The 11,067-nt window shown below is 47.0% G+C and overlaps 1 protein-coding gene across 1 annotated transcript; it reads right to left on the bottom strand.

The window, feature by feature from the left end:
* Positions 1–584: 584 nt before the first annotated feature.
* Positions 585–6,871, bottom strand: LOC145058580 (uncharacterized). The gene is made up of 2 exons (XM_079006467.1): positions 5,407–6,871; positions 585–696 (listed from the first exon to the last, which is right to left on the bottom strand). The coding sequence occupies exons 1-2, from the start codon at positions 6,590–6,592 to the stop codon at positions 662–664; spliced, it is 1,221 nt and encodes a 406-aa protein (XP_078862593.1). The 5' UTR covers positions 6,593–6,871; the 3' UTR covers positions 585–661.
* Between the last annotated feature and the right edge of the window lie 4,196 nt (positions 6,872–11,067).

The following is an 11,067-nucleotide window of genomic DNA, read 5'->3' as shown; positions in this document are numbered from 1 at the left end:
TAGATATCATGCCAAGGTTTCCAAAAACATAAAGAACGCTCAAAACTGGGTTATATTAAAAAAATTATAACCACTCGTATATTTACGACACGACGTTAAAACATTATTTGACGTAAAAAGTAAAATCTCAATAAAATACATTTTAGCCTTAAGTATCTAAACAAAAGTCGTAGATCTCGTTGAAAGGTGAGCGTGCATAAAAAGATCGCCCAAATTGGACTTCGTATGAAGAAGTTACGAATTTCCTAAGTTTCGTAACAGTAGTAGAGGGCTAAAAACTCAAATTGAAGATCGAGTGTTATTTAGCTATCGCCACCTAAACGGAAGTTGAAGATCTCCTCAGTGGTAATAAAACAATAAAAAGACAAACAAAAACCGACGTCGAATAAAGAACCTATGAATTTCTAACGAACTTTAGAAGGCCCAGCCTATTAAAAATATATCATTAAAAATAAAGTCAAAACTAGCCGACGGAGTCTAAATGAAAGTTGTAGAGCATAATCTCACCTACGCGTTGTAACAACGCAAATTTTTCAAACAGATTTTTCATTTTAAAAATAAAGTATTTTCATTCATAACAAGGCATAAATAATTTAAGTGTCATATAAAATACAAATTGTGTAAATCCCAAGATCATAGAACATTCTTCAGTGTGTATCGATCACGCCGGCGCCTTCCCACGGTCCTCGCTAGTACCTGAAACACATTCATAACAACTGTAAGCATAAATGCTTAGTGAGTTCCCCAATATACAACTTACGCAGATACGCCTTTCCAGGCCCTGACCTTCCGGTCATCAACACCACGCCTTCCGGCCCATAACATATTGCCTTCCGGCCCACATAACATACATAGCACATATAGCAGATAACTTACCACATATATCATACATATCACATATCGTATCTGACCTTCCGGTCACACAGTCAAACCCTTCCGGGTACAGTATAGTGAGAAGACTCACCTCGTGAATGCTGAAAGCTAGCAAATCCTGAAATCACTCGTGCACAATCCGACGAGCTACAACCTCCCTATAACATCACATATCTCATTAACACTTATATCTTCTAAGTGTGACCATCCCTAAGAAGTCAGACTTAGGTCAACTCTGGTCAACAGTCAACGGTCAACGGTCAACGGTCAACTCGACCGGACTCGGCGAGTGCCATGGCGACTCGGCGAGTCTAGACGTCCTCCCCAACTTCCCCTGATGTTCCCTTTCTACTCGTCGAGTATCCCTCTTGGCTCGACGAGATCCTCGTGGAAGAATCGCGGGGCCACCCCGACTCCACTCGCCGAGTCTGAAGAACAGCTCGACAAGTTCCAGTCAATCTCCAAGCTACTCGCCGAGTCTGTTCATCGGACTCGGCGAGTCCATGCCATGCAGTCAATCAAACTGCTTCCTGAGATAAGTTTTGTCCCGAAATACACAAGCATGGGACCTTCTGGACCTCTAAAGGTCCTAATACAGGGTTATAGTCGTTTGGGTAACAAGGCAATAATCTATCTAATCACCAAATGGGTTCCATAAACCCTAGATCCCTACACACATTAATATAACAGAAATGATCCGAAATATTACCTGATTAACGCACTCTCTGTGTCCCCAAACCTCAGAACTCGAATCCCTTGCAGTCCCTTTAGCCAAAACTCTTCTCCTCCTTGCACCACAATTTCTTCAAGTCACCAATGGCCTTCAATCTTGCTCTAGATGCCCACAACCGCTTAGGGTTCTTCTCAATCGACTAAAAGACGAACAATGACGGCATATAGTGCCTTATATACGATCCAAAACCAAACGGCTAGGGTTTCCGCTGAACAGCGTCGACTCGCCGAGTCCATATCTGGACTCGTCGAGTCCAGTCGCGATCCCGCGACCAAGTCTGCGATCCTACTCGGCGAGTCTAAGCTCCAACTCGCCGAGTCCCCTCTTAAATCACCCCAAAAACATAATTTAATAATACCTGAGATTTCAGGCTGTTACAACTCTCCCCCACTAGGTTTAGACTTCGCCCTCGAAGTCTCATTCTGAAAATAGTTCCGGGTGCTGCTCCCGCATCTCACGTTCCGGCTCCCAAGTCATTTCCGATCCCTTACGGTGTTGCCACTGAACCAACACCAGAGGTACCTCCTTGTTCCTCAGAACCTTGATCTTCCGATCCCTGATGGCCACTGGTCTCTCAGTATAATTCAGGCTCGCATCCACCTGAATATCCTCTAATGGAACCACTGCTGACTCATCGGCTATGCACTTCCTCAATTGCGACACATGAAAGGTGTCGTGGATCTGTCCCAATTCCGCTGGCAACTCCAACCGATAGGCTACCCGGCCTATCCTTGCAATCACCCGAAATGGCCCAATATACCGGGGCCCCAACTTGCCTCTCTTCCTGAATCGAATCACTCCTTTCCAAGGAGAGACCTTCAGGAGAACGAAGTCGCCGACTTGAAACTCAAGCTCGGATCGGCGCCTGTCTGCATAACTCTTCTGTCGGCTCTGGGCGGTCAACAACCTCTGTCTAACTTGCTGAATCTGCTCTGTCGTCTGAAGCATGATCTCTGTGCTGCCCATCACCCTCTGACCCACCTCTCCCCAGCAAATGGGGGTCCGACACCTCCTACCATACAACAGCTCAAAAGGTGGCATACCAATGCTCGAATGATGGCTGTTGTTGTAGGAAAACTCTGCTAAGGGTAAATATGCATCCCAGCTACCCCCGAAGTCTAACACACACGCTCGAAGCATGTCCTCCAGCGTCTGAATCGTCCGCTCGCTCTGACCGTCTGTCTGGGGATGGTATGCGGTACTAAAAATGCAATTTAGTACCCAGCTCCTCATGAAATTTCTTCCAGAACCTAGAAGTGAAACGCACATCACGGTCTGAAACAATCGAGATCGGTACCCCATGCCGAGATACCACCTCTCTCACATATATCTCCGCCAACTTCTCCGCTGAAGAACTCTCACTGATGGCAAGGAAGTGTGCACTCTTCGTCAACCTATCCACAATCACCCAAATTGCATCAACTCCCCTGGCAGTCCTCGGCAATTTGGTGATGAAATCCATAGTGATCTGTTCCCACTTCCACTCGGGAATCTCCAATGGCTGTAACTTGCCATGCGGTCTCTGGTGTTCGGCCTTAACCCTACGGCAGGTCAAGCACCTCTCAACGAACCATGCGACGTCCCTCTTCATACAGGGCCACCAATACTCCTTCCTCAAATCCAAATACATCTTCGTAGCACCGGGATGGATCGAGAATTTCGATCTATGAGCCTCTTCCATCAAAGTAATACGTGTACCGCCCACGAACGGTACCCAAATCCGACCCTGAAACGTCATAAGCACTCGACTATCCTTACCGAACTCTGAAATTAACCCCACAACCCGCTCTTTCTTCTGCATTTCTGGTCGCACAGCCTCGGCCTGTGCCCCACGAATAGCATCCAATACTGGAGTCATCACAGTCAGTCTCAAGCATACATCTCGCAATGGAGTGCTCTCCGCCCTGCGGCTCAATGCGTCGGCTACCACATTAGCCTTGCCTGGGTGGTACAGGATCTCACAATCATAATCCTTGACCACATCCAACCACCTCCTCTGACGCATATTTAGGTTGGGCTGATCCATCAAATATTTCAAGCTCTTATGGTCCGTGTATATCGTACATCGAACCCCATACAGGTAGTGACGCCAAATCTTGAGAGCGAACACTACTGCCCCCAACTCTAAATCATGCGTGGGATATCTCGCCTCATGAGGCTTCAGCTGCCTCGATGCATACGCTATCACATGACCCCTCTGCATCAACACTGCACCCAGTCCCGAAATCGATGCGTCACAATATACTACAAAATCTTCCATCCCTTCCGGGAGAGCTAATACCGGGGCTTCGCACAACCTTTGGCGAAGTGTCTCAAAGGAGGTCTGCTGCTCGGGCCCCCATGAGAATGCAACACCCTTCCGGGTCAATCTGGTGAGCGGCACTGCGATCTTGGAGAAATCCTTAATGAATCTCCGATAATACCCTGCCAACCCAAGGAAACTCCTGATCTCAGAGGGTGACTTCGGCACCTCCCAACTCATCACTGCCTCAACCTTGGCCGGATCGACCAATATCCCTTTCTGATTAACCACATGTCCTAGAAATTGGACCTCCCGCAACCAGAAGTCACATTTGGAGAACTTTGCATAAAGCTTCTCCGACCTCAATACCTCAAGGACCTCCCTCAAATGCTCCTCATGCTGCTCTCTAGATCTCGAATACACCAGAATGTCGTCGATAAATACAATCACTGACCGATCCAACATCGGCCTGCATACCCTGTTCATGAGATCCATGAACACCGCCGGGGCATTGGTGAGCCCGAAAGGCATCACCACAAACTCATAATGCCCATAACGCGTCCTAAACGCTGTCTTTTGGACATCCTCATCCCGCACTCTCACCTGATGGTACCCTGACCTCAGATCGATCTTGGAAAACCAAGACGCTCCCTGCAACTGATCGAATAAATCATCGATCCTCGGTAACGGGTAACGGTTCTTGACCGTCAACTTGTTCAACTCCCAGTAATCAATGCACATCCGGTGTGAACCATCCTTCTTCTTGACGAACAGAATAGGTGCTCCCCACGGCGAACTGCTCGGCCGAATGAATCCCTTCCCCAGCAACTCCTGGAGTTGCGAGGACAACTCCTGCATCTCTGGAGGTGCAAGACGATAAGGCACCTTAGCAATAGGCGCGGCCCCCGGAACCAGGTCAATACCAAACTCTACTTGTCTCACAGGAGGTACTCCTGGCAGCTCCTCGGGGAAAACATCTGGAAACTCACGCACCACTGGAACCTCCTCCACTGACCTCGGTCTTTCGGAAACCTCCCGCGTATCCATCACATACGCCACAAAACCCTTACAGCCCTGCTGTAGACACTGCCTCGCCCTAGCGGCCGAACAAAAAGCAGATCCCGAACGGGTACCCTCGCCGTACACCGAAAGAACTCCCCCACCATGGTCTCGTATAGTCACCAGCTGACGCTCACAGTCGATGACAGCGCCGAATCGGCTCAACCAGTCCATGCCCACGATGACACAGACGTCACCCATCGCAATAGGAATCAGGTCTATCGGGAACTCAACCCCGAAAATCTCTAGCACGCATCCCCGAAGAACCTCCGTGGCATAAATCAATTTCTCGTCAGCTATAGAAACTCTCAAAGGTCGACTCAACGACTCACGACTAACGCTGATATGCTGACTAAAGGCTAAGGATACAAAGGACCTACTCGCACCCGAGTCAAATAACACTAAGGCAGGCACAGAGTTCACAAGGAAAGTACCTACGCATATAATAACATAAGCATAACATCTCGACATTAAAATAAATACATGAATTACAACATACCTGCCACGACATCAGGCGCAGCGCGGACCTCCTCCGCAGTCAGCTGAAAGGCTCTCCCACGAGCCCTCGGGGCCTCGACCTTCACCGGTCGAGTCTCAGTAGTCCTGGCAGTAGGTGCAGATCCCTGACGAAGCTGAGGGCACTCGGCCTTCCGATGGCCGGTCTGGTTGCAATGAAAGCAAACCATAAACCCCTTGGGGAACTCCCTAGCAATGTGCCCCTCCTTGCCGCACTTGTAGCAAGCACCGGCTCGACACGCCCCATCGTGACCCTTGCCGCACTTTCCGCAAGTGCGGCTCTTCGAACCTCCCGTCCTCGAATCGGCGGACTTGATCCGCTTGGCTGCCGGCTGGGACTGAGCCGGCCGTCGGTCTGCCTGTTGAGACTCAGCCTCCTCCCTGGCCTGGGTCTCCAGCTCGATCTCACGCTTCCTGGCATTCGCCTGAAGCTCAGTAAAAGTATGGTAAGTAGTGTTTGACACAAACTCCCGGATCTCCCTCCTCAGAACACCCAAGTACCGGCTCATCCGAGCCTGCTCTGTGGACACCAGCTCGGGGCAGAACATCGCCCTCTCATGAAACTTCCGCGTGATCACCGCAACAGAATCAGTACCCTGCTTGAGGGTTAAGAACTCCTGAACCAATCGTTCCCTCTCCACCGGGGGAACGTACTCGTCCTTGAACATAGCAGTGAACTCCTCCCATGTCACCGCTGTAATCTCTGCCAAAGTGAAGTTCGCCGTCACGAACTTCCACCAGTCCTTCGCTCCCAGACGGAGCTGGTTCAAAGCGAACCGTACCCTCAGGTGCTCCGGGCATGAACAAGTGTAGAAGCACCCCTCTATATCCACGATCCACCTCATCGCAGCAATCGGATCCTGCGTCCCATCGAACTCAGGTGGCTTCGTGTTGCTGAACTCCCGGAACAACAACGAGTCACCCCCCTGTGGCTTGGTAGCGGCCACATCTGCGGTAGCTGCAGCGGTTGCAGCCTCAGTCAATGCGGCGTACCGCTCATCAAACGTCTCCATCAGGGTGGTCTTAATAGACCCAAACATCTCTGGGATCTCAGCCCGGATCGCCGCCGCTACCTCCTCGTGAATCATCTGACGAATCTCCTCGTCACTTACACCGCTCGTACTCGCTCCGTGGCGTGGTCTAACCATGATGTCTCTGAAATACAACATAAAACTATCAGAGACTCCAGCGAGTGTAATCGCACTCGATAACGCAACCCTACTCAGTCTCCGATATCCAGGGATTCTTACTTGGGCCTCCCACTGACCCGGTGTCTTCGGTAGTACGGGCCCAATACTACCGACCACACCGCATCAGTATTCATCCCAAATCTTCCTCCCCAAACCCCGGTTAATGAGTACTCTACTTCGGTTATGCACTATCTACTCGCACACTAACAAAGCATCTCATATCGGCAAACTTCCCTAGACTAAGGCATCACAAATCAGGCCATTCTAGTCCTATCATGAATACCTAGTCTTCTAGCATGCATAACAATTCATATAATATTGTAAGGTATTTTGGGGATCTTTACCGTTCGGGCGCTGACTGATCGTACACACTGCTTCTTTCTTGCTTACCACAAAACCATTTACAAAAGTTTATGCCTTTATTTAAAAAGTTTCCTCAAATCCTCGGTTTGAGTTCAGTTACCCCCGAAGGTGCACCCGAATCCCTCAAACCAAGGCTCCGATACCAATTGTAACAACGCAAATTTTTCAAACAGATTTTTCATTTTAAAAATAAAGTATTTTCATTCATAACAAGGCATAAATAATTTAAGTGTCATATAAAATACAAATTGTGTAAATCCCAAGATCATAGAACATTCTTCAGTGTGTATCGATCACGCCGGCGCCTTCCCACGGTCCTCGCTAGTACCTGAAACACATTCATAACAACTGTAAGCATAAATGCTTAGTGAGTTCCCCAATATACAACTTACGCAGATACGCCTTTCCAGGCCCTGACCTTCCGGTCATCAACACCACGCCTTCCGGCCCATAACATATTGCCTTCCGGCCCACATAACATACATAGCACATATAGCAGATAACTTACCACATATATCATACATATCACATATCGTATCTGACCTTCCGGTCACACAGTCAAACCCTTCCGGGTACAGTATAGTGAGAAGACTCACCTCGTGAATGCTGAAAGCTAGCAAATCCTGAAATCACTCGTGCACAATCCGACGAGCTACAACCTCCCTATAACATCACATATCTCATTAACACTTATATCTTCTAAGTGTGACTATCCCTAAGAAGTCAGACTTAGGTCAACTCTGGTCAACGGTCAACGGTCAACGGTCAACGGTCAAATCGACCGGACTCGGCGAGTGCCATGGCGACTCGGCGAGTCTAGACGTCCTCCCCAACTTCCCCTGATGTTCCCTTTCTACTCGTCGAGTATCCCTCTTGGCTCGACGAGATCCTCGTGGAAGAATCGCGGGGCCACCCCGACTCCACTCGCTGAGTCTGAAGAACAGCTCGACGAGTTCCAGTCAATCTCCAAGCTACTCGCCGAGTCTGTTCATCGGACTCGGCGAGTCCATGCCATGCAGTCGATCAAACTGCTTCCTGAGATAAGTTTTGTCCCGAAATACACAAGCATGGGACCTTCTGTACCTCTAAAGGTCCTAATACAGGGTTATAGTCGTTTGGGTAACAAGGCAATAATCTATCTAATCACCAAATGGGTTCCATAAACCCTAGATCCCTACACACATTAATATAACAAAAATGATCCGAAATATTACCTGATTAACGCACTCTCTGTGTCCCCAAACCTCAGAACTCGAATCCCTTGCAGTCCCTTTAGCCAAAACTCTTCTCCTCCTTGCACCATAATTTCTTCAAGTCACCAATGGCCTTCAATCTTGCTCTAGATGCCCACAGCCGCTTAGGGTTCTTCTCAATCGACTAAAAGATGAACAATGACGGCATATAGTGCCTTATATACGATCCAAAACCAAACGGCTAGGGTTTCCGCTGAACAGCGTCGACTCGCCGAGTCCATATCTGGACTCGTCGAGTCCAGTCGCGATCCCGCGACCAAGTCTGCGATCCTACTCGGCGAGTCTAAGCTCCAACTCGCCGAGTCCCCTCTTAAATCACCCCAAAAACATAATTTAATAATACCTGAGATTCCGGGCTGTTACACGCGTGGATATAAAGAACACGAAAAACAGAGCTCGTACGCGAAAGTTACGGAATTTAGAATAGGACAGGCCAGATTACGCCCCGCGTTCTCTGGGAGTACGCCCCGCGTACTAGACCCAGAGTCGAGTCCCATCGGCCCGCCCCCTCTACGCTTAGCTAGCTAGGAGTCGTAAGCCATGACGCCATATTACGCCCAGCGTAACGACGTACGCGCCGCGTACGTGAGTACGCCCAACGTACTCCAAAATTACGCCCCGCGTACTCACTCTCCCAGCACTATAAATAGATGGCATCAGCTGCGAGTTTAAGCACACATTCACAAATCTCCAGATACTCTCACACCCTTCCAAGCACCAGAGACCATTCCCTCACCTCGGTTTCCGCACTCGAGCCCCCGACGAAAGATTTACGCTGTAGAGATCCCCGAAGAGCCCGACGACGCAACCATCCGCGGTCGAAGTTCTGCTCAACCCTCGCCTCTCTCTTCAAACTTAACGAGTGAGTTCATACCCCTAATTTTCAATTCTTTTCACGTTTTAGGGGGGAATACAAGTACATTACAAATCAAAGTATCATTTTTATAATATCGTTCTTATAGGGTTTTGATACAAAAATAACTTTATGTTAAAGGGCTATTATATCACCAAGTTGTTATTACCAAATGGGAACATACTTTTGAGAAACTATAATGAGTGTAGTATTCAAGTGATTCATACATTTTACATATACATCTCGATAAATGAAATGCTTTCAAAAGAAGTAAAGTCTTTATTATCGTAAATCTGTTTATACCAAGTAATGTGAGACAGCTTCACGTACGTTCGAGTATGCATTATTAAGTCCTGTATTATATACCATAATCCCTTGTAGGGGGAGCGTGATACTTGTGTATAGATCTATACGGGATTGACAATCCCACACCTAAGCTGTTAGCTACAGCTAGGCCGGCAGGCCTAGGGTGACAAACGTCATAACAGTTCCAACGCCTAAAGAACGTTGTTACAGGCCATCAGTGTCAATAGCATGGTTATAAAACTCACATAAAAGTATAAAAACAAGTTTGATTTACGAGATTCATATATGCATTTCAGTTTTCCATTTTATTTTTAATACAAATTTCGTTATTATTATTCAAGTATGAAAAACACTAACGCACCCCAACACAGGAAACTTTTCAAATCATTTATAGAAAATATTGGATTTTCTGAAAACCTCGTTCATCGATTTACTATCAAAAAGGACATACTTTTCAATGAAAAACACTTATGAACTCACCAACTTAATTGTTGACACTTTTTCGAAACCACTTGTATTTCTCAGGGAATCAGTAATACAGGTAACCACCAGCTTTTGGAGAAAGGAACACTAAGGATGTTTTATTATTGAACATTTATCATCTCATTGTAATATTCTTTTTCTAATATGTATAACGCAACAACATACGTTTTCATTATATATGTGATGGTTGTGTTACTTTCTTTACAATATTCAATGGTTGTGATACTACGTGAAGTCATCCACCCCCGAATGTTTCCGCCATTCTGGTTTGGGGGTGTGACAGATTGGTATCAGAGCATTGTTTATAGTGAACTAAGTATATCGAACCACATACGATATACAAACTATAAATGCAAAGGGGACCAAAAACCCTCTGACAAAACATTTTCATGAACAAAATACTTTTTTTTTAAAGATATACATTTTTACAAGCATGCATTAATCTCGTATCATAACAAGTTTTACTAAAAAGTATTAAGGCAAGTTACGACACTACGATTGAGCCTCGGGGTATGTAATCAGGTCGAGAATAAATATAGCCTGATCAACTATATTTATCCTGGATTTGACCAACGTACGTCGAGGAATGGTCATAGTGGACAACAAGCCAAGAACTTACCAAATACAAATTATTTTAGTTTCGCCAAGTTGAAATATTATAGGAGTATTAGTAAAAATAGTTGTACAATAAAAGTTATAGTTAAAAAAATAGTAAGTCGTTAAATAGAAATTTATTTTCTTATAAAGTTCTCATACATCTATCCTAGTACAGACAAATGGCCGGATTCCATTTACCAGGAGATCCCTACTACCCAAACCAAGGCAACGGCGGTTAGATAGAAGAAGACCCGGAGGAAGACCCAGAGGAAATCGAAGAAGAGGTCGAGGAAGAACCCGAAGGGGTTATCGAGGAAGAATTCGAAGTCGAAGTCGGAGAGGAATTCGAAGTCGATGAAGAGATCGAGGAGATTTCTAGCGGAACAGACTCCGAGCCAGAAGTGTACGACCCTCCCATCCCTCATCCTCCCGTAATCAGACCATATCAACCAGGACCCATCCCCATCTGGGGAAGCCACCTCTACTACTGGAGCCGCCAGCAAGGTGTACGCCCTCCATTCGGCATGTGTCGGGACTTTTACAACGTCAGTGGGGGAGGCTCAGCTGATCGAGCACTTCCTGTCGTCGTGAACGCTATA

The sequence above is a fragment of the Lactuca serriola genome, chromosome 6 (assembly GCF_051521515.1).
Source record: "Lactuca serriola cultivar US96UC23 chromosome 6, Lser_US96UC23_V15, whole genome shotgun sequence".
Lineage (NCBI taxonomy): Eukaryota > Viridiplantae > Streptophyta > Magnoliopsida > Asterales > Asteraceae > Lactuca > Lactuca serriola.
The sequence above is the reverse complement of the archived record's forward strand: the minus strand, read 5'-3'. Positions and strand labels throughout refer to the sequence as shown.